Below are 25,208 nucleotides of genomic sequence, written 5' to 3' on the forward strand. Positions count from 1 at the left end.
ATCCGTAATAGCCCGTCCCCGGGATGCAAGATATTTCTGTCGTAAAACATTTAAAAACATACTCCATACTTCATAGAGATCGTTATAGATAGTTTATCTGTATAGTTTGGGATCCAAATAAAAGGAGCATTTAAAACAAGTAGCTACAGAATTGCAGCATAAACAAAAATAACTGAAAAGCTAACGCTTCAAAAGATTTTAAAATAATAATGTCTTCTGAATTGCCCAATTCCGACTGCATTTCCCCAAACATAAACATTCCGGTCCGAAAACAGGGAGCTATTACAAAACTACTGACTACACCGTATGTTGTTATCGTAGTTTAGCGAATATACAGTTCAGAAATGGCCATGTATCGCGAATGAGTACTACTATCATGAAATCAGAAGCATCTGGGCCCATAACGTAAATGATGATCTATATGATGATCGCCAAACTTCGTTTCAAAGGAGGCACGCGATGATGATGATGAGAATGTAGCTAAAGTCGCCTTCTCCTTATCTGTCTTTTTCTGCAGAGTGAGTGAGCTTCAGCGTATCTCTTGTTACCGTTCCGCATCGGCACCTCCTTCAGTGCTGGTAAAACCGAAAGTAAAAACCGGCCAAGTGCGAGTCAGACTCGCGCATTGAGGGTTCCGTACTCGGGTATTTTTCCCAATATTTTGCGCGATAAATCAAAAACTATTAAACATAAAAATAAATAAAAATCCGTTTTAGCATGTACAGGTAAAGCCCTATCATATGATACCCCACTTGGAATTTCTTATTTTGAAAATTGAAACACATTTTTTTTAAATGATGTAACCACAAATTCGCGGTTTTCAGATTTATTCCTGTACTTGTGCTATAAGAGCTACCAACTTACCAAATTTCATGATTCTAGGTCAACGGGAAGTACCCTATAGGTTTCTTGACAGACACGACGGACGGACGGACGGACAGATAGACAGACAGACAGCAAAGTGATCCTATAAGGGTTCCGTTTATCCTTTTGAGGTACGGAACCCTAAAAAATATTATCAGTATTATTCTAATTATAACATATCGAACATACCTATCGACAATGGAATTTTCGTAGGTACATTTGTGCCTGGTCCATGACACGAGACACAGAAACAATGTGAAGGCTGCACTTAACGTTCCCTCAAATTAGAGCATAAGGAAAGCAACCGTCAGAAAAACGTGGAGGACGGATATTCATGGCACATGACTATAATGATGACATTGTCTAGTGGGCAGTGAACACGACTCCTCTGCCGCCTCTGCCATTTGCGCTCGCGTCTTGTTTAACTGTATGATAGCTAATCTGTGACTGTGCAGTACATCGGTAGTTTAACGATTAATGTTAACCGTGTTAACTATGAACTGACGTTAGACGTTACTGGCTGTGACTAACCTTATTATCCACAGTTAGCCGTCGTTCGAATAAACTGTAGCATTCCTTGTTTTATGGACGTTTAAATAAACTACCTACCTATAGGTCTCTAACTATGGGCCTCATAAGAAAGCTCAGAGTCTCGAGATCGCGCTCACCTGGTAAGCAACAAAATACCTAGGTAGTAATAACAGTATTCAAAAGATTTCAATTTTTTTAAGAGTATTCATCATCATCATCATCAATTCATCGCTGGTTCATTGCTGGGAACGAGTCTCCTCTCAGAAAGAGAAGGGTTTGGCGAGAGTGCACCACGCTGGCCAAGTGCAGATTGGCAGACTTTACCAACCTTTGAGAACATTAAGCTAACTCTCAGGCATGCATGTTCCCTCATGATGTTTTAACCCCCGACCCAAAAACAGGAGTGTTACAAGTTTTACGTGTGTATCTGTGTATCTGTCTGTGGCATCGTTGCTCCTAAACTAATGAACCGATTTTAATTTAGTTTTTTTTTGTTTGAAAGGTGGCTTGATCGAGAGTGTTCTTAGATATAATAAGAAAATCGGTTCAGCCGTTTGAAAGTCATCAGCTCTTTTCTAGTTACTGTAACCTTCACTTGTCGGGGGTGTTATAAATTTTTAATTTACACTTGTCCTTCAACAACGTTAAAACAAGTGATATTTAATTGCCTAAAACGCGCATAACTAAACTCCGAAAGTTAGAAGTGCGTGCCTGGGATTGCAACCCCGTTCTCTGGATGCCGATATCATAACCACTAGGCTATTTATTACCTTTATCAGTAGTAGCTGCTACTAGCTGATGCCCGCGACTTCGTTCGCGTGGATGTAGTTTTTTAAAAATCCCGTGGGAACTCTTTCATTTTCTGGGATAAAAAGTAGCCTATGTGCTAATCCAGAGTATAATCTATCTCCATTCTAAATTTCAGCCCAATCCGTCCAGTAGTTTTTGCGTGAAGGAGTAACAAACATACACACACACACACACACACACACACACATACACACACACAAACAAACTTTCGCCTTTATAATATTAGTGTGATAGTGTGATGTGAAGTGTGATAGTACACGACAGGTCGAGATGGCAATCAGGGAGGGCAATCCCAGTGCGGGATATCGCGGGTGACGTACGGGACGTCCCCCGCCTTTTACCCCGATTGGATAGGTAAGTATTTGTATTAGGTAAGCATTTAACGGCTTCTCAAAGCTTAAGAAGACGTAGAAATGCCTCTAACGCTAGCTAAGGACATTCACTGAGCATTTAGTACTAGGGTTACACTATAAGTCGTTAGTTGATGACACACTTTGTTACATTGTAGACACTACACTATTTAAACTGTTCACGACTAAAGAAAGTGGGTGAAATAAAATTGCACATCTTTGTCAGAGAGTACATAACTACTTTGTGTATTATCTAACGCAGAGTTTTATTTTCTCATTTTTTCCGAAGTCCTCAAAATTTTCTAAAGCGGAATTCACATTACGAAATTAGTGGCCGGAGCTTGCAATCTGTTCAGATTTTGTAGGTTACCTAAGTAACATTGTTGTGAAATTTGTATGATATGATATGTTTGTAGGATAAGATAGAATTATATAGATATAAGTATAGATAGAATTGTAGGATAAGATATTTAATACTTAGAAACAGTACTTATGTTCAGTAGTTATGTTGTAAGTGTAATACTTATGTTTCTTTTCTGCAGACGGTATCGGAACAGCGTGCGCCTGCGCCGGCTGAGATGCAGGCCCGGCACGGCCTCTTGTGGCATTTGCTCATCGACCTTCCCATACTACTACTTGGTGAGTGTACAGCTCTTGTCAATACCTAAGACCACGTGAAGGCCATAGAGGCATAAAAGCACTGCTTACCTTAGGAGAACTAGCTCAACGTTCATTGTTCATTAATAATAATAGGTGAACCGTGCTTTTGACAGGACAGTTGACCCATAGAGTTAAAATGGCGCGTGAGAAGTTATTTTATACGGACTATACTTTTCAGATACCTACTCGTACTATCTCTCGTTATTCGTAGACCAGTAAGAATATATTACATGTCATAAATCCTTCACGAACCACACAGAAAGCATGTCGACCTGGATTGCAGATCTACACGGTCCCATTTTGTAAGCACGAGTGGATATAACAACTGGATTGCACAACAAAATGGTCGTAATAACATTAAATAACCAACGAATACACGATATTTAACGTTTGAATTGATATATTGTAGCGATTTATCACTTTCACCTGTTTGTCTGTTCTGCTGGTTTTACGAGTAGATTCCAACGCAATAATTCCTACCAATCTATACCTACTAATATTATAAAGAGGTAAAGTTTGTAAGTTTATTTGTAGGATGTAATCTCTGGAACTACTGAACCGATTCAGAAAAGTCACTTACCAGTAGAAAGCTATATTTTCCTGAGTGACATAGCCTCGATAGCTCAACGGTTGAAGAGCGGATTGAATTCCGAAAGGTCGGCGGTTCAAACCCCACCCGTTGCACTATTGTCGTACCCACTCCTGGCACAAGCTTTACGCTTAATTGGAGGGGAAAGGGGAGTATTAGTTATGGTTAGCATAGCTAATATTCTTTAAAAAAAAATCTAGTTAACCTGCAATAGGCTACATTTTATTTTATCGCACCACAACAGAGCAACTGATCAATGTGATTTTTCGCATGGATATATTTAAAAATCTAGAGACTTTTTTCTCATAAAAAAAGAGTTCCCAAAATATTTTTAAAAACCTCAGTCCACGCAAACCTATGGTTTAATGCAGTAGAGAACACCTATCAAGATGATTCATCATCATGAGAATTGTGGGTCCTTTGCGCCTACGTTCTTGACACTGAGTGTCGGGTGTCACTGTATACTCTAGATATCAACGACCACCCAAGCAGGAGACAGCCAAACCGCGTCTCGTGGACCTTTTAACACATATTTGTGGTGTAAATGATGTCACGACACACCGTGACACCGCCGTGTCAGCGGTGTCAGGTGTCATGTCAAGTGGCTAATACGACCACCCAAGCGGAAAATAGGCCGTGACGACATTGATTGGCCTATCATATTACTTTAGTTGATAATTTTCAAAGCATTTTATGAAGTTTTCAAAACCTCTTTTTTTTAATCATGTAACAATAGGTAGGGGTCCTAATTTGGATATTTAATTATTTCTAAGTTGTATTGTGTTTTAGACATTAGATAGGGGTAGGTATAGGTAAGGGTAGGGACTAGGAAGGGGCATGCAAAATAGCCATCGTGTTTCAGGTCTAGTCAGCGCGTTTTATTTTAAACTGGTTTCCAGTGTTTAAAATTAGGGGAAATTCGAAAACATACATATAATACTGATCTTATTATCCTCACTATTAGGTGCTTAACTGTTATAAATTATGAGAAAATATGTGTGTCTGTTACGTTTTAACAGCCCATCCGTTTTGACGGGTCGAGTAGGTACAGACTATAGACATAGCTTTTTGTATCCCTGATAGTGAGACGGACATCAGCTACTTTTTATCCCGGAAAAACAGATAGTCCAGAATCCCCTATAGGATTTTTAAGAGCCTTAATCTACGGCGTTTTTGTTAAGGCTGGCTTATAAAAACAAAGCTATCGTCTAAAGAACACTTTAGTCACTGCATTATAAGCCCCCTAATGAAACCTAAGTTTGTTTACCAGCGCATGGTATTGGTTTCAATCGACGAACACGAAACCTTTCACACTACCCGCATTGCTGGCATTGCTGGCACCTCCTAAACTGATGAAAGGTACAGTCATGTACAAAATGGATTTACCAATTTTAATCAAAAAATACATGGCATATTCATTGATACAATACTGTCATAATATGCATGATACATTATCAAAAATTTTTTAGCTATTTCTTTTATTAATTTATTGAATTCATTGTTTTCTATTAATCATAATCAAAATAGGTTACAGCGGTACTGAAGTGCTGCTAAGCAAATTGGTACATTATGTAAAGCATTTTTAGAAAAATCTGATTTGATGTAATATTTTGTACTTAATTTCTTATTAAAAATGTTTAAAAATGTTAGTTTATATTACATTCATCCATAGATCATTAAGTTACCTTCTTTTAAAATAAATCTTAATTCAATTAATCTTTTAAATATTAAAGCGGAAAAGTTAAAGGCATAAATGAAAAAAATGTTTTAAAAATCGTTTACAGTTTTGTTCACAACAGTTCAAGCGTTTTACATTTTATCTGGAACTAATCTACATACGTAATGGCTGACAGGTCCCCCCACAAGATCAATGTCAAAATGTCAAATTGATATAACTGTTAGTCACAGACAGTCGGTTTGAATGATAAACATGGATGATTGATGAGTAGGTATAGTCATTGTTACGAAATGGGGGGGGGGGGGAGAAGAAAGAACCAAGAAACTTGGCGGTTTCTCTTTTCAAATATTCAATTTACACTAATAAATACTAGATATGTCATATAATTGATTGCAGCCCTGCCTATTGCTGGAGCCCATATTGTATAACGTAATCCTCCACTCAGAAAGGATTTTAAAAAAATCCACTCCTACTTATCCGGGATGGATTAACCAGTTGGCTACTGTCGTTTCAGCGTCTTAACTTCTTTCTCTAGCTAGCCTAGCAATCTAGTTGCTAGTAGCAACAATCGTGTCTAAAGAAACTCGAGTTTCTCTGGAACAACCAACAAACTAAAGGTGATGATGATGATTTATTTATCTATATTTTACTTCATATTACTAAATTAACTCAATTATAAATCATTCTATTAAACTTTAATCTCGCCAAATCTCCATAAAGCAAACAAGACTTGAAACTACACGATATTCCCTATATTTACGACGTACAAAGCTTATAAAGTCATAAACGAGCTATTAAAGCGATTTCACGACTTTATATTTATTGGCAGTTATATGTTGATGCTTCTATAAGCAAATGTTTATATCATAAGCAGCGTGTAAAATCATACTAAACCAATTTTGTATACGAAAATACACTGCCACCAATTTCCTTATTAGAAACGTGGACACGTGTTTTTTTTTCTATAGCGTCCATTTTTGACAGTAAAAATTCAGATATATAGACGACTAGCTGATGCCCGCGACTTCGTGCGCGTGGATTTATGTTTTTAATATCCCGTGAGAACTCTTTAATTTTCCGGAATAAAAGTAGTCTATGTCACGTTTTTCAGTTTTTCTTTCTTCTCTTCTTTTTTTTTCGTATAAAATGTAGCCTTTATTACCCGGACCATAATATAACGAAAAATCTGTTTTAGAATGTACAGGTAAAGCCCTTTCATAATATGATACTCCACTTGGTATAGTTATCCCACTTTGAAAATTGAAACACGTTTTAATTTTTTTTTTAATGATGTAACCACAAATTCGCTGTTTTCAGATTTATTCCTGTATTTGTGTTATAAGAGCTACCTACCTACCAAATTTCATGATTCTAGGTCAACGGAAAGTACCCTATAGGTTTCTTGACAGACAGACAGACAACAAAGTGATCTTATAAAGGTTCCGTTTTCCTTTTGAGGTACGAAACCCTAAAAAGACCATTTTCGGCTGCAAAAAAGTTCTCACGAATCTTTTTCATAATCCCAATCCCAAGCACTACCTGTCTCATAAAAATAACATTTTTAGTGGAATTATTTTAATTTCATCACTGTATTTTGTAAGTATGTGTAAGCTAATTCGGTATTCATCGGACATTGAATCCGATATGTTTACATTTGCGGTGTCGAAACTCCAAAACATTCTTCGCAATCGGATCTTTATTGATAGAGCTGGATCGAAATGCGTCACGTCTTTTTGACTGACGGCAAATAGCTGGAATATCTATCCATACTAATATTATAAATGCGAAAGTGTGTCTGTCTGCTACCTTTTCACGGCCCAACAGTGTAACCGATTTTGACGAAAGGTACAGGGTTAGCTTATATCCCGGGGACGGACATAGGCTACTTTTTATCCCGGAAAATCGAAGAGTTCCCACGGGATTCCGAAAACCCTAAATCCACGCGGGCGAAGTCGCGGGCATCGGCTTGTTATTTATACTTTGTTTGATTCTAGCTGACCCTCCCCGGCTTCGGTCAGAGAAAACTCTTTTTAATCGACTTCAAAAAAGGAGGAGGTTCTCAATTTGTCTAATTTTTTTAATTTATTTTGATAATATAAGTATGTTCCCCGATTACTCGAAAACGCCTTGACCGATTTGGAAAATTCTTTTTTTGTTTGAAAGAGTGTGTATACTTCCCATTAAGTCCCATATAAATTGATGAAGATCTGTGAACCTTTAGTTAGATGCCTAATACGAGTAGGTAAGGTATTTATGCCTCTATGGCCTGCACGCCACTGGGGCTTAAACTATTATATTTTAAAAAAATATCGTTAGTGCTGGACTTCGTCTGTGGTGGCGTTTGCTGGCGCGCGTGTTGTGACTTTTGGAGTGTTTTTTTTGTTAGACGTGGCCGGTTTTTGTGTTCTGCTGGTGTTTACTGGTGGTGGAACTGACTGGGAAGCGCTCTAAAGGGGCGCCGCGTGTGTGTCGGCGGGCGAAGGCACAGACAAAGTCCATACTTATACATATAGTTTCCTAACTTGTAAATAACTACAAACTTGACATTGGCTAATCAGTGTAAAGCCAGACGAGAGAGAAAAAAAAATCATTAGTGCTCTCTCTATGTTCTATGTAAGACTAAATGCTTTTTTTTACGACTGTACCAAATGTTAAGCTGACTACATACATGACACAAAGTTACACATAGCTGTTTATGAAACATAAACGCTGTAATTAGAGCCTTTTGTCATCAACGGTACCCTAAAAGGACGACAGATTTTATTATCTTAATGTTATCACATCACATCTCACATCTGGCACGATTAAGCTAGAAAGTAAATAAATTCTTTTTTTAGAGTTCCGTACTCAAAGAGTAATTTTTATTACATCACAAGTTAGCCCTTGACTGCGATCTCGCCTGGTGGTAAGTGATGATGCAGTCTGTGAAAGCGGACAAACTTGAAAGTTAGGGCTTTATTAAACACATACCCCTTCTGAAACACGTAATCCTTGATTTTTGACCAAAAGTCAAAATACCAATTTTCCAACCTAACTTGAAAATCATGGACTTTCCAAATATGTATCCCTTATTCAGCCCCTTTTGAGGGGGAATTTCCAAAAATCCATTCTTAGTGAGCGCCTACGTCATGAAAGGATCCTAGTAGGTAGTTAAATACCTACTGTCAAAGTTTCTTACCCCAGTGGTTTAGGACCACTGGGGTAAGAAACTTGAAATTATACTAAAACTATCCGTTAATAGAACAGTCAGTCAGTCAAGACAAATCTTTTTACTCGTATATCACATTATAAGGGGGGAAAGTTTGTGTGTATGTTTGTTACTCTTTCTTGCAAAAATACCGGATGGATTTGGCTGAAGTATCAAGTTAGATAATACCCTGGATTAGCACATAGGCTACTGTTTATCCCGGAAAATTAAAGGGTTCCTGTGGGATTTTTAAAAACATATATCCACGCGAAGGAAGTCGCGGGCATTAGCTAGTGTATACCGTATAGATAAAAGTAGATCAGTGGGGTAAGCAAAGCTAATTTAAGTCAATAAGGGATTGGTTCCAAACCTTAGCACAAAGGTGTAGGAAGAAACGCAAATCTGTCAATGTTTGTCAAACATCACAGTGTATGCCTTTGTTTTGTGTCTATTATGAGAAACTTCACACTTTCCAACCTAACATCCGCCTGTTGTCCCAATCCCCGAACAATGTCATTATGGATTCACCTTGTTTCAGTAATCTGATAACCCGTTTACATGGTAACTTTAAATACTTGTGAATGCTCATGAATTATTGAATAGACCGTACTTCTATTGGTTTTCTAATGAGTGTAGAGAAATTATGACATTTCAATATTCATTAACAAAATACTTATTCACAAAAATAACCTGCTAGAAGAAAACATATTCTAATTACAAAAAAAGCGGCCAAGTGCGAGTCAGACTCGCGCACCGAGGGTGCCGTAGGTACTCGGGTAATTTTTCGACATTTTGCACGATAAATCAAAAACTATTATTCATAAAAATAGATAAAAATCTGTTTTAGAATGTACAGGTAAAGCCTTACTTTGAAAATTGACGTGCTTGCCGTCAAGCCGCTTGACCGTCTCGGAAGTTCTTTAAGGCCTCATTTACACTAGAGCTTTTGTAACGTCCATTAAAAAAGCGTCCAAATGGAACAAAGTATGTCTGTTAACATGTAAAAAAGCATTGACGTGTGCACATATACTTGGGAATACATTCGTTCTATTTGGACGCTTTTTAACGGACGTTAATAAAAAAAATCAAAAGAAAAATAAAACCGACTTCAAAAATCACAAACACTAAAAAGTAAAAAATATTTTTTGTTTCTACACGTGTAAGGTGTACGTATGTATGAAGTCGAGCGAGCATAATAAAAGAAACTAGAAATCAAACTACTCGCCCGCCCGACTTCAAAAAATTTTCCAATCGGTACAGATATCTTAGAGTAATCGGGTTAGATACATTAAAAAAAAAGATTCCGACGAATTAAGAACCTCCTCCTTTTATCGAAGTCGGTTAAAAAAGCTCTCGTGTAAATGAAGCTTTAGAGTGCATCACCGCTTACCAGCCCTCCGACCATCCATCAATTGAGGTCGCTGTCAAGCGTTGTCCCAACAAAATGTGCAATAACTTAAGAGCCAATCAAGATTCTTCACACGCGTACTTTATCCACACACCGAATGTATACAAATGCGTATAAATGGCTTCCTGTTCGCCAAAAGATAAAGACATTCATTTTACTCCTTTTCTGGTACTTTAGGAACTACTTCCCGTCATTGCACTGCTCTAAAGCCAGCACTACACTCGCGATGTGACAGCTCGCGAACACCGCGAACCTTACGAATACCACAGAGTAACCTTTACTGTGCCACACGTATGTTATCCACACACCGAATGTATATTATAAATATGAATAAATTGCTTTCTGTTTGCTTTTTCTCCGCTTGCGTAACTTTAGGAACCGCTTCCTGTCATTGCACTGCTCTAAAGCCCGCACTACACTCGCGATGTTACAGCCCGCGAACACCGCAAACCTTACAAATACTGCAGAGTAACCTTTACTGTGCCACACGTATGTTATCCACACACCGAATGTATACAAATGTGAGTAAATTGCTTTCTGTTTGCTTTTGCTCCGCTGGTGTAACTTTAGGAACCGCTTCCTGTTAATGCACTGCTCTAAAGCCCGCACTACACTAGCGATGTGACAGCCCGCGAACACCACGAACCTTACAAATAGACAAAACCGTATACTGTCACGCGTAGGTTATCCACACACTGAATGTATACAAATGCGTCTTCAGAAAAAATTTATTTAATTATTTCCTCCTATTGCTTTTGCTCCTTTGGGACACTTTAGGAACCACTTTCCGTCATTAAAGCCCCAACTACACTCTCAATGTGATAGCCCGCGAATACCGCGAAACTTATATCTCTTCATAGTAAAAAACAAAGTCGCATCGGTTCCCGCCGTCTGTCCCCTCTGTACGCTTAGATCTTTTATTTACTGGATTTTTTAACACGTTGCGTTGTTTGGTAACCAAGTTGGCTATTGGATGAAACCGTTTATGACACAAAAAATTGTATCCCTACTTAGAATGCTTATGTAAATTACAAGTTATAACTTATACCTACCAAGTTACCACATAGCATGTTAACAAGTTACCTATCATCTTTATTGTAAGGCTATTCAAACTTGCGACTTTACTTGCTACATAAATTATTATCAACATTTATTTCCATAACCACAAACATGTGTAATATCTAACATCCCGTCTTGTATGCAACAACAGGTTTTTATTAAATTAGCGTATTGCATCCAGCGACCCCACTGACCCTATTCTACCCGACAAATATACATATTCACAGAAAGTCGATTTATGTGAACCCTATCTCAATAATCATAGAGGCGAAAATATAATTTGTTGAGTGATATAAACAAATTGGTTTGTTAGGCATTCCGTTCAAGTAATTAGCAAGAAATATGGTCATTGGTTATGAATAGGGCATTGCTTTGGTTTATGGTGTTTATGGTTGATTTAGAGCAGATGGAGTTCGGATATTATGATAATTTTAATGAAGTTCCGATGTTCTATTTTTAACCCCCGACCCAAAAAGAGCGGTGTTATAAGTTTGACGTGTGTATCTGTGTATATGTGAATCTGTCTGTGGCATCGTAGCTCTTAAACTAATGAACCGATTTTAATTTAGATTTTTAAAGATTAGTTTTTGCCCTGGTGTTGGTGCCCCTCACTCCAGCCGTCCACTTGAGCTTCTAGACTACGTTGATATGTCAGTCAGTCATCATCAACATCATCGTCAACTGATAAACGTCCACTGCTGGACATAGGCGTCTTGTAGAGATTTCCACACAGCCGGACTTGCGCCGCCTGAATCCAGCGGCTCCCTACGATTCATTTGACGTCATCTGTCCATCTAGTGCGGTCTACTAACACTGCGTCCAGCACCTTGGGAGTTTTAACCTTTCAGTCAGTCAGTTTAACCTTTTACCTATAACCGGTGTAACCAGAACGCAAAACCTTAGCGTTATTATAATACTAACCTAACACAATCCAATGCCAATAACCATATTTTGTCTTATCTTGTAGTTTCAGTGATTCACTATTTTTCAAACCCACATTTTATAGCGTGCAAAACTCGGGTCAATGCCCCATCTACGACGCGGCATTGACTTCGAGTGACCTATTTACGGAACGTTCGTTGACTTTTAGCGTCAGTCAGATGTTTTATTTGCAATATATTGTGAACTTTTAAAAAATACCTACAGGTTTTTTTCGTAGTTTTTTTTTCAATGATATCTTATCAGTAATCATCAGTAGTATTCACCTGTCTTCGTTTTTGCTAGCGTTCTGGCCCTGTACACACCCTGTAGTATCTATACACATCCTGTATGTATAGATTAGTTGATTAATCTGTTGTGCCGATAAGGTAAATTGGTAATTACGTATTGCAATTGCAACGGTAACAATGACATGTAATCGAAGAGTCATTAATCAACAAGGTGCATTTCAATTGCACAATGGAGACCGAGACGGACAACCATCAATTTCCTATCGAGGAAACATACGATTACCAATTTGGAGCGTGAACGCAGCGTTTCTAGAGCTAAATAGCGCTGACGATAACTATTTGCTCGATTTTTCTTGATCGCAATTTACTCTGCATCGTTTTTCTCGAACGATAAATCAACAAGGGATTTTAACCATACTATTAACGATCGATAAAACGAGCAAATCAAACCAAGCACACAGATCTCATAGATCTTCATATCGAGCGACAATAATGACCGTCAAAACTCGAGCAAATCTGTCCTGCTTCTGCTTTCCATTCGTATGTTTCCATAACACAAGTATGAACAACAATTGCACTACTGCCCTAGATCCTGAAGACCGATTGCTAGGACCTTTTATCAAATACTAACAGGAAATTGTTATGACGTACTTGTAGGGATGTCGAAATACGTCACTAATATGTTTAGAGCTTATAAAGTTTTGAGAGCTTCCACAAATTATGAAGTTGAACCAAACTGTTCGGGATTCAGATAGTTTAGTCGGTAACTAACGGAAACGGAAATAAGCGGAGCGAAGACGTGCGCGCATCGACCAATCAGATTTTGGGAAGATGACGTATAAAATTACCTATCAGGTTATCTAAAAAAACTGACCTACAATAAAATTGTCAAGAGACGACGTGATAAAATAAATATCGAGTCATCTAACAATAACCTCTGTTGAAAACGTCTCTGCTGCGCTCCGTTTCAGTGGAAGCGTACCCTAAGTCTAACAATTCAACTCTGTTTAGACTTTTCGTACCAATAAGTAGGTACTATTTCAATACCAACTAGGAAATCATCGAAATTCGAACCGAAAATAGGTATAGGAAGGTTTTAGAGCTTATTGAGGCCAGTTATAAGACATTCCATAATCAATGAAAATGTCTCCTTCTATCGAAATGTTAATAAATGCTTTTACTTTAAGTAACATCCTCAATAAAACTTTATGAAGCTAATTTAACCCTATTATGTAAAGAAGATATTTATGGCTTTACCTTTCAAGTTTATTAATATGTTAATGTGGCTTATCAATTATTATAATATGTCGGATTAGATATATTGATGTAATTAAAATCGTTAATCAGTTACTTATGTTATATAACTTTATCGGTTATATAAAATTATATTATAAACTCAACTCTTTTCTTATTGTTGAAAAAGTCGCACCCGATAGCAATATCATAGTATTATGGTGATAATGACTTAGCATTGAACTAGCAACTTTAATAGTTCAATGCTATCATACAGCTGAAAAATTTCGTCGTCTCTAACGTCATCCATCGATAGTCGTCCACTACTGGACATACCTAGGTATCTTGTAGGGACTTTCACACACCACGGTCTGGGGCCGCCTAAAACCAGCGGCTTCCTGCCGTGTGGCCCACCCAGTGGGGAGGTGCCCAGTAGCCAATGCTGCCACAGATTCAAAGTCAAAGTCAAAATCATTTACCTATTCAAAATAGGTGCTATTCGTATTATATATTGTACCTATCGCTACTATTATAGTTTTGGAAAGTATATACATAGCTGCAAAAAGTCGCGGTGGACGATCTCCCTAACAATATTGAGTGCTAATTTAATATTATTATTTATTTTGACTGAATTTTTACAGAAAAATAGATTAAATATCACTTGCTTTAACGGTGAAGGAAAACAACTTGAGGAAACCTGCATGTTTGAAAAAAAAAATGAAAATGAAAAAATGAATTAAAGGTCTGCAAATGTTCTCAAAGGTGTGTGAAGTCTGCCAATCTGCTCTTAACCAGCGTAGCGGAGTACCTATGACCTAAAGTTACCCTTCATTACATTAGGTTAGCCATGTAGGTCACATAGGCACATAAAATTATTATTTATTAGAACCGGATTTGATGACAAAAACTCGGCCACCGTTCATTATAAGTATAACCCAAAAATGAAGCATGGAAAGAATTTTTCATTCACATAACTATTGCCATCTCATGAATGGCCCCGGCTTTTCAAAGGAAGGGCCTGTGACGTGGTCACCATAAATTTGTGAGTTTATCTGTCAATTGACATCTCCCACTCGGCTGTATCTTAGATGTTAATAAATATGGTAATTTATGCCTCTGTTCCGTATAATACCGAGTAGGTTGATGTCTCTTGGAGGATGCTACGCTAATCAATGCTATGATAGTGCTACATTCCCATTCTTCAATAATTGCAGAATTTAGTAATGTGGCGCTTTTTTCTAGAATATATATTATATATATCATATTATAAAATAGTGCGAAAGTGTGTGTGTTTGTTGGTTTTCCTTCAATCACTCTGCAACAGATCAACAGATAGATGTGATTTTTTGCATATGTATAATTAAAGACCTGGAGATATAAGCTTTTTATCCCGGAAAATCAAAGAGTTCCCACGGGATTTTTTCAAACCTAAATCCACGTGGATGAAGTCGTGGGTATCAGCTAGTCTTAAGATTTTGAGAAGCAATCATTTCCTTTTCGATTTGTCTTATCTAAATACAAGATATTTTACTATTTCCTGGCAAAGCAAGCGACGTAGCATAACAAACTGATGTGGCAGTGGGTAGGTCTCGTCCATTATAGAACTAATGGCGACTGGGGCAGATAAATCCAGTACTTATCTACCCCAGTCGCTATCAGTTCTGTGAAGACTGTGGACCAGTAAGCGCAGTGTGGAACGACCTCCAACCGCAATGCAGTTTGATGGATAGATGGATGGCGGCCTGAATTTAGTGCTTTGCTCTACTTTGGAATCCATCGCAAAGTTTCTCACAAAACTATGGTCACAAGTATGATGTGTAAATGCATAAAAGATTAGATAACATTAAAAATATAGTTATAGCTTCGCTTCCTAACAGCGTTACGACCTCTTCCAGTCGCCTACACTCTATTTTTTGTCTACCGAATGCTTTCTCTCTCCAATTTGGGTTCAGTCGGTGCCCGAGGTGTCCAATTGAGTAGATTAGACCACGGTTGTATGCCGAGTTAATTATATACCTATAATATTCCAACATTTGTCAAAATTAACAGCAACATTAATTTTTGAGGAAATTTTAATTAAGAAAAAATTGGCAGTCAGATCTTTCCTCATGTGCCGACAAATGTGAAAAATTTAAAACTATGAAATAACAGTGTTTTAGGGATCCGTACCTCAAAAGAAAAAACGTAACCCTTATAGGATCACTTTTTTAGTATTTTCATAACAGTTTTACAATCGAAAATTAAAATTTCATAATTTGTATAAAAAACCATAGAACTATTAACATTAGTTTAGTTTGACATTTATCAGCACTCCGAGCACTATTAATAATAAATAGCATGTCGGTGACGCGAGCTTTTACCCACTCCAAAATCGCCTAACACCGGGATACAAAATAGCCTATCTCCTTCGCCGGGGTGCAAACTACCTTTGTAGCATCAAAATCAGTTAAGGGCGTTGAAAGCTAGCAGATCTAGCAGATAGACAGACAGAACTATGGACTCACAGACATGGATTTACAATGGACTGTTAAAAACGATCAATTAAGATTTATTTCCAATTTTAGTTCTGAACCAGTCTCAATAAATAATAAAGCATCGACCCCCCCTAATCTTCCCACGCTACGCAGGAATAAGAACTGAAATCAACTTTCGATTTTAATTTATCGATGACTAATTAATATCCACCTAATACGTCTTTAATTGGAAACGTAACACATTCCGCGGCGCATTGATCGAGAATTATAATTAATATTCGATGATGGTCCACATAATATAAATGTATTTTATAGAGTCCAGCAATAGCATTAATTCTACGAAATTTTTATGAAACTGAAATGTTATGGAATAATAGGTATATAGGTATAGGAATATAGGATGTGGTATAGGTATGTTGCTTACACGGCACGATCACATGACGCCCGTAACCAAACACAATTAGTATTGTTATAAAACAATAAAAGTTTCACGGAAAATTCTTTACTTGTTTCGTAATTTTAGTTAATCGGAAAAAATTTGACACTTTTGTTGTACGAGTACTTACAATCTTTCTGTATACCTAAGTATATATTATTATTTTTGCAAATTAACTCTGGAGTAGTTTTTTTTACAACATTCCATTTCATCAGCCTACACAGGTATGCGTCCACTGCTGGATATAGGCCTTTTCGAGAGCACGGCACCAAACACGATCTGTCGCCTTTCTCATTCACCCGCTATCCATCACCTTCTTCAGATGATCATTCCAGTTGGAGGTCTAGGTGGTAGGCACGCGGAGTCCATTTCAGGTTACTCCAGAACACGCGTATGGTGTGGCCAATCGGCCGTCGTCGGTTCAGCAATAGATATTATATACTTAACAATGATCTACCCAATGACACTTCAGCTTGCTAATCCATTGCATTTTAAAGCATACCTATTTCACATTTTTCAAGTTCCAATTCTAAACAAATATCTAAGTTTATTATTTTCATTGATCACCAACACCACGTGGTCGTCCAGTTTAGATCTGTGGACCTACGCAACCCAATAACTGACTATCTAGTGGTTTAGTATTTTCTAAGTTGTGTGACACTATAATAGTATTAGTACTATAGTACTATTATAGTAGGTATTTGGATATATTAATAGATACTTCAATGATTGTAACTTGAAGACTGATTGAGATTTATATTATTGTGGTCAGGAATTACCACAGACAACAAAGATTTGCTTACACTGTAATTAATTCTGCGTTATTGAAAATCTCGGTATCTACAACGTAATAAACATAGTAGGTAGGTAATTATCATCATCATCTCAATCCATCGCCGGGCCACTAATGAACACGGGTTTCCTCTCAGAATGAGTAGAAGGGCTTAGACTCTACACGCTTCCCACCATGCTTGTGATGCAACCCAAGTGCTGATTAGCAGACTAGGTACTTACACAGTACATGCTGTCATCATTGAGACTCAAACTCAAAATTAATTTATTCAAAGTAGGTACTATTGCACTCCTTTAGATGGTCAGAATTGTTCGATTTGTAAGATGATAGTGGTGATAATTAATTACGTAAACTTAAAACTAAAGCTACGAGGGTCCCAATATCCAAACGCGCCCAGCCCGGCTAGCATGGGCAGTAGATAAAAATTATATCCCCCGATTATATCCACTGATGTCATAGAAATCAGTGGATATAATCGGGGATATAATTTTTATCTACTGCCCATGGCTAGCCGGGCTGGTCTGAGAGTATTAAGGTAATTTCCTGGCAACTTTTTGATTTTCCGGAGTAAAAAGTTGCCTATTCACTTTTCAAGAATTTAAGTAGGTAGGTACACATCCATGCAAAAAACACGTAGGTAGATGCTTTGCTTCATTGCGGTGTGATTGAAGGAAAACCCAACAAATTAAAGGTATCCACGCACTTGAACTGAACTGCAGCTGAACTGCGCGTCGCGTCAGCGCCCCGCACGATATTCTCTCCAGCCGCGCCGCGCGGCAGTCACGTACGCGCGTCGCGGCTGGAGAGAATATCGTACGGGGCGCTGACGCGACGCGCAGTTCAGCTGCAGTTCAGTTCGAGTGCGTGGGCACCTTTACACTTTCGCAGTGGTGATAATACCTAATTACTGTCTAAATTAATAAATTACCTAAACACTTGCTAAGTTAGTACACTATACCTATTTATAGAAAAAAAATTGCGGTTTACGTATGTAGCTTTCATAACGCACTTTCCTGTTACGTCGTCTTCTATATTTTACTTAATTGAATTTTAACGACAAAATTAATTATTCGAGTCAACGGCCGACCCCAAAAGATTATACTAAATACTAATATCTCTTTCAAATGTTATTTCTCTGAACATTACCTTAATATGCAGTAGCATTTACCCTGTGATTTACCCAAATAAGTATTGTTATCTTAATATTGTTAACTATCCGTTTAAACATGTAAGTAAGTACCTACTTATATGTATAAAGGTGCCCACGCACTCGAACTGAACTGCAACGGAACTGCGCGTCGCGGCAGCGCCCCGCACGATATTCTCTCCAACCGCGACGCGCCGCAGTGACGTACGCGCGTCGCGGCTGGAGAGAATAATATCGTGCGGGGCCTATACCTAATCATATTTTATAGTTTACCATATATCTGTAAAGAAATCATCAATTTACTAGATATAATTCAAGGTTCCGTACCTCAAAAGGAAAAACTGAACCCCTTTAGGTTCACTTTGTTGTCTGTCTGTCCGTCTGTCGTAGGTATCTGTCAAGAAAACCTATAGGGTACTTTTCGTTGACCTAGAATTATGAAATTCGGCATGTATAAGCACAAGTAAAGGAGAAAAATTGAAAACCGTTAATTAATTGAGAATCAACCGTGAATCATCACAAAAAAAATTAAAATGTGTTTCAATTTTCAAAGTAAGATAACTATACCAAGTGGGGTATCATATGAAAGGGCTTTACCTGTACCTTCTGAAGCAGATTTTTATTCATTTTAATGCATAAGAGTTTTTGATTTCGTACAAAATGTCGGGAAAAAAATACCCGAGTACGGAACCCTCGGTGCGCAAGTCTGACTCGCACTTGGCGGGTTTTTTTTCTCCATACATCTACATAAGTAAGCGATTGTATTTAAAAACTTAAAAGTCTCTGACTCTATCATGGAAGTACTTTAGTCTCATATCTATTTTCTTTTGTTCCCAGTGGCAGCAGTATGCATCCTTCTAGAAGTAGGCGCGATACCGAGCAGACGCAGCGGGTTCCGATGCAACGACCCGGATCTCTCTTTTCCGCATACGGGAGATACTATGTCCATCTCCCTCATCGCGGCGATTACCGTCATCATACCGTATATCATTGTAAGTATAATGAACATTATTCGTTAACCTATATTATAATGGTAAAAATATGCCCACGTCCGATCGCGTCAAAGGCCAGTATAAGACTGACCCCAGATCTAGATCTAGACCTAGTTGAGAGTTTTAGGGTAGATTTTTAGCTCTATTCGATTATGATAAACTGTGATCTCGCACATATTGTCTTTAAATATTTGTTTTCATAACAGACTGGCAATTACCAGATATTTTCACACATATTAAGATCCCATTTGCATTTGAATCCTTGCTAATGTTATGTTGTTTGCATGTTTGCTTAAACAAAGGTGACAGTCAACGTAAATTCGCTAATAAGTACCTAAGTACCTAAGTATCACTTAGCATAAGAACAATAACCGTCAATGTTATCAAAGAATTTTCAAGCTACAAGGTTACTTGAAGTAACCTTAAATATTGGTGTAGTGCTAAAGTTCAATGCTCTTTGTAAGTTTGGATGTTAGAGGTAATCCCCAGACCAAAGACGTGCACAAAAACACTTTTATGTGCAACACTGCAAGTTAATGAAAGGCTGTGCCATCTATATGTGATTTAGTTAACTAATTATTGTTTCATGAATACATTTTCATAGTTTTTTGTGATGTAAGCACAAATTTACGGTTTTCAGATTGTTTCCTTTACTTATACTTACCTACCTGTCAAATTTCACGATTCTAGGTCAACGGGAAGTGCTCTATAGGTTTTCTTGATAAACACGACAGGCAGACAGACAACGAAGTGATCCTATAAGAGTTCCGTTTTTCCTTTTGAGGTACAGAACCCAAAAATATCTCAATTTCTAATCCCACCGATACGATTTATATAAAAATTGTCTCCACAACCAAAGTGGACCATTATCCTTCAATCAAAATCACGACATTACACAACAACAATAGGAACGTGCTCTTACGCAACCATCCTGTTACAGATCTGGACAATTGAGACGATCCTCCACCGGGATGACGAATATTCTATAAAGAAGAACAAACTCCTCGACAGCGCGAAGACAGCCGGGTTTATATATAGAGACTATATATACGGTGCGGTGGTCAATCTAACCGTGCTTGAGGTGCTGAAATGTGTGGTTGGATCTCCGAGACCTACGTTCTTCGATTTGTGCGAGCCTGATAGAGCGAGGACCTGCAATGGGTGCGTACCAACAGAAGTAATTAAAACAGCTAAACTCATTGTTTTTTTTTTATTATTAATTATTAAATAGGTACCAGAGATAACTTTTCGAAATTCCAAATGTGGTTTCAGTAAATGTATGTTGTTAAAACCAACGTTGTTGTAATAATTTAGATACAAGAAAAAGCAAGGCATGCAGCTGCATTGTCAAAAATTCAGGAAACAATAAAAATCAAGTTGAAACATATTACACTATCATTGCTAGAAACATCGATATTCTTAAAATCCTTATTACTTATATTGAATGAAGAATAACAAGTGTAAATTAAAAATTTATAACACCCGCGACAAGTGAAGGTTACAGTGACTAGAGAAGAGAATTTTCAAACGGCTGAACCGATTTTCTTGGATTATAGCTAAGAACACTCTCGATCAAGCCACCTTTCAAACAAAAAAACTAAATTAAAATCGGTTCATTGTTTAGGAGCTACGATGCCACAGACAGATACACAGATACACACGTCAAATTTATAACACTCTCTTTTTGGGTCGGGGGTTAATAAGTAATTGTACTAGACAAAAGAGAAAATATGACACCTATCTCAGCATTAACTGACGGTGGAAACTAATACATTAAAGTTACACCAGCGGGGTGATTCGCTAACTCAGTGTCTAACGCTGAATGATAGCCACCGAGGTTGGTTTGTTCTACATTGCTGCTTCACTGGGTGTTATTAAATAATTGTTTCGTAGAAAACCTTCAATGGATTAAAAAATGAGCTTGGTGGCTATCATTTATTGTTAGACACTGAGTTAGCGAATCACCCCGCAGGTAGAGAATTTAACCACGTTTATTCTTCCTCAGATCAGAGTACGTGCGCAGCTACACGTGCACGTCGACGCGCTACTCGCGGTACCTGCAGATCGACTCCAGCAGAAGCTTCCCCTCTGCGCACACTTCCCTGTCCATCTACTGCGGACTCTTTTTAGCGGTAAGGATCTCATCATCTCTTTGACCCGGTTCCCCCCCCCTTCACCTTTCTACCATGGTACTGTATGGCATCGTCAAAGTCTGCATCCGTAAGTAGTCGAAATTCCTCGAACACGTACGAAGCGATTTGCTTTCTCGTATCTCTAATCCGAACCGCTAGGATATGGAACGCCCTTCCGGCATCAGTTTTCCCTCCCACTTTTAATATGGATACCTTCAAGTCAAGAGCGAATAGGCAACTTCTAGACAAGCGCGATCCATCTTAGGCTGCATCGTCACTTGCCAGCAGGTCTGATTGCAGCCAAGCGCTAATCTATATAATTAAAAAAAACATCATAGACGTCCAGCTGATAGACGTCTAGATATACTTAGACAGTTTTAATTTGGTGCGTGTAGGAAGGTACAGGGCCTACAAGATTTAGTTTTTAGTATTTTTCTGCTGAATACGATAGTCCTATCATCATACTTGAGCAGTTCAATCATACTCGTAAGTCGTAGGTATACAGTATACACCCAAACGCGGAAGCACTGGCAACTGTCTGCTAATTAACCCTGAAATACTACAGGAACCAGACCAGGAACACAGATTATGTAACGCGATCAGGATGTGATGTCATGGAGAATCTCCGAGACAAACATGAATTACTTGATTGTATTTTGGTGATAAATTAATCAAGTCTCGAGTGAATCGGTACCTTTTTGACAAGCGCGCTCCATCTTGGCTGCTTAGCCACTTGCCAGCAGGTCAGATTGCAGCCAATTGGTCTGGGGGGAGGATTCGGCCGTGACTAGTTGCCACCCTACCGGCAAAGCCATGCTGCCAAGCGATTTAGCGTTCCGGTAGGAAACCAAAGGGGTATAGGTTACTAAAAATTGCCATATCACTTCCAGGTTAGTCCGATTCTATCTTAGACTGCATCATCACTTACGACCAGGTGAGACTGCAGTCAAAGACTAACCTATATCTATACCTGTATCTGAGTACAAAAATCGAAATTCTGGTTTGAGCTGTAGGTACTTAGTTAAATACCAGTCTGTTAGTTTGTTGTTTTTCATATAGATTAGAAAATAGAAAAAAACTATTTGGGAAGCCTTCAAAACTCCTGCTATATTACTGATTTCCACATTAATTTCAGTGGTACCTCCAAAGACGAGCGTTCAGCTGGCACAACCGCTCCGTGCTGGTGGTGCCGCTACTCCAGGTGCTGTGCGTCATCTACGCGCTGACCTGCCCGCTCACCAGGATCACTGACCACCGACACCACTGGTGGGACGTGCTGTCTGGAGCTGTGATGGGACTCTGCAGTGTTGTGTACACGGTATGTGAAGTAACTTCCATCTTTTCTTCTTTTCCAAAACATTTGTGAAAACTAGACATCCTCAATAGGTTTGTTCAGACTGTTGGCTGTTACGTATACCTACATGTGACGAATGTACGATAATTGTATGTGTATGTCACGTTATACGTATGCCTTCATAACGTAACATAACGTACATGCCATAACGTAACATGACGTAACATAAGCATCCCAAAGATGGCAGACTGCAGCGATCCTTCTGATTACGAATGGATTACCACTACAAAAGAATCATGATGATAAATCACTGACTCAAGCTAAATTATTCAGTTTGCAAACCTCTGTTGTTTATATTAGTTTATCTTTTACAGGGCATTCTTTAGAGAGTTCCAGAAAAGAGTGAGCTCCCAAAATCAATCTCGGTGCGTGGCCGGGATCGAACTCCCGACCCCCAAAATAGGGAGCAGCCGTCTTAACAACTAGGCTATCATCATTTTGAAATAGATAACTCTTTATCTCAAAAACGTGTAGTTGTTCCGAACTTTTAAGATGCAAGGCTATTTGTATTTTTGCATTGTACTCATCTCTTCTTTTCAATCTAATGTTGAGATCTATAGAACATACTTTGACTTTTGCTCATCCAGCAGACTTCAGAGTTCCAGTTAAAACGAGACAGGTTTATGTCAGCAATGTAAATGTTTTGACTTTGACTCCAACAGTCTCCTTTTAACAGTATCTTAAGTTTGAGCAAAGTCAAAGTGCGCACTATAGATCTCAGCCCTAGTGTCTTCTGGTAGGTTTCAATCCTTCCCCACCATTATCTAGTATTTAAAACTTAAAATGGAAGGCAATAGCTAAACCTAATTCGTAATTTTTTCATTCTAGGTGCTAGTTCTGTGCAAGAACTTCTCTCAGCCTGCCGTGGTCAGCACGAGTGACATATCCAGCAGTGACGGCAACAACAGTCAGTCAGTACGACGGCTGCTGGCCAGTGGACCACGGGTCGTCGTGCCATAGCCACAAGCTGTGTAAGGCTCATCAGCCTTGGACTTACAGTTTTGTGAACACTTGATGTGACAAATACAGTTTGGTGAAAGTGTTGATAATGTGACTACTGAAAATGAATTTAGAAAGGATGAGATTAGAAAAAGGCAAAATATAAACGTTAAAGTCTTTGCGAATGTATAAAATAGAACATGACTGATAAAAATTATAAAGACCAAGAAAACGAAAAATACTTAATGACTCCAATAAAATGCAAATAAAAAGTGTCTAATACGTATAAAACATAATTAAAAGTCAAATAGAAGAATCTAAAACGAATTAGTTGTAAAATTAAAGGACAGAAAAAAATTACGAAGAAAAAGGGGAGCGCTGAATGAATATGCCAATTTGCATTCGTGTTTATAATAATCTGCAAGATAAAAAGAAACTTTTGAAGATTCAGGAATAGATGGATCGCGCCACGCAAATTTTTCGATTTTATTTGATATAAAATGAGTGGCAAAAAAATTGGTTGTCTGTAAAGTCGGTTTACTGACGATAGTTGAACGTGACAACAAAGGCCGATTGTGCTTCTTTGTCGCTCGTTCGGCGCTCTCGCTTGCACTTCAAGCCTTACATGGAACGCCTCAGAGCGAGGTAACGCCGCATGAGTCATGTTTTTTCGTGCGTGCAGCCGGCTCTATCGAATTATAAGACGTTGTCACGTCAAAAAAAAACATAAAGTCTATAGTGGACATTAAAAAGTTTTGATGATTTAAAAACTTGGACTCAAAGACTCGTAAAAGAATGAATACTGAAATTGAAGTATTTTTGCCTGGCGATAAGAGTGAAGATGACTATTTTGTGAACATTAGTTAATGAAGTTAAGAAAGCTGATTAATTTAATACCTATTATTAAGTAAATGTAGTGGTTGTCTTAAATTGTGAGCAATATAAATAACATCGTTAATTTATTACATTTTCGTAGAAGTACTAGTAAGTAGCTACTGAAATAAAATAGATATTAGATATAAATCTTAATAAAAAATGGTATTTTTCATTTAAAAAAAATTATGTATTTAATGTAACTTCGCGAAGCACATACTACCAACATCATCATTCTAGCGTCTTACAACTTCAAGGCCAATTAATTTTGCTATTTAAAAATTATATTGACGATATAAAAAATTGTATAAGTAATTTTTAAATAAGTACTTTTCGTAATGTAAAATGTTTTATAGAATATAAATTATAAATATTTGTATCTATTACTACGTCTCTATTTATTATATAATAAATACATAGTATTTGACTTGTAGTAGCGTTTATATTATTATTAATACTAGTATTTTTATGATAAAAATATTTAGATAAACCACTCCTTACATACTCTTATTTATTATTATGTGCGTAGG

At 37.8% G+C, this 25,208-nt stretch overlaps 1 protein-coding gene and 1 long non-coding RNA gene across 3 annotated transcripts in view; one reads left to right on the forward strand and one right to left on the reverse strand.

Moving 5' to 3' along the window:
- Window positions 1–24,349, forward strand: part of LOC123875747 (phospholipid phosphatase 2-like) — a 72,562-nt gene extending 48,213 nt beyond the window's left edge. For both annotated transcript variants that reach the window (XM_045921778.1, XM_045921779.1), the window contains exons 2-7: window positions 3,098–3,194; window positions 19,226–19,380; window positions 20,321–20,541; window positions 21,386–21,512; window positions 22,648–22,830; window positions 23,695–24,349. In XM_045921778.1, the coding sequence (XP_045777734.1) occupies window positions 3,098–3,194; window positions 19,226–19,380; window positions 20,321–20,541; window positions 21,386–21,512; window positions 22,648–22,830; window positions 23,695–23,826 (915 nt within the window). In that variant the 3' untranslated portion in view covers window positions 23,827–24,349. The remainder of the gene's footprint in view (window positions 1–3,097; window positions 3,195–19,225; window positions 19,381–20,320; window positions 20,542–21,385; window positions 21,513–22,647; window positions 22,831–23,694) is intronic.
- LOC123875771 lies at window positions 3,309–20,288 on the reverse strand. Its single transcript, XR_006798206.1, has 3 exons — window positions 20,278–20,288; window positions 10,551–10,555; window positions 3,309–3,400 (listed from the first exon to the last, which is right to left on the reverse strand). It is a non-coding gene; the product is annotated as an uncharacterized LOC123875771 (long non-coding RNA).
- Window positions 24,350–25,208: the final 859 nt, after the last annotated feature.

Source organism: Maniola jurtina, chromosome 20, assembly GCF_905333055.1.
Source record: "Maniola jurtina chromosome 20, ilManJurt1.1, whole genome shotgun sequence".
Taxonomy (NCBI): Eukaryota; Metazoa; Arthropoda; class Insecta; order Lepidoptera; family Nymphalidae; genus Maniola; species Maniola jurtina.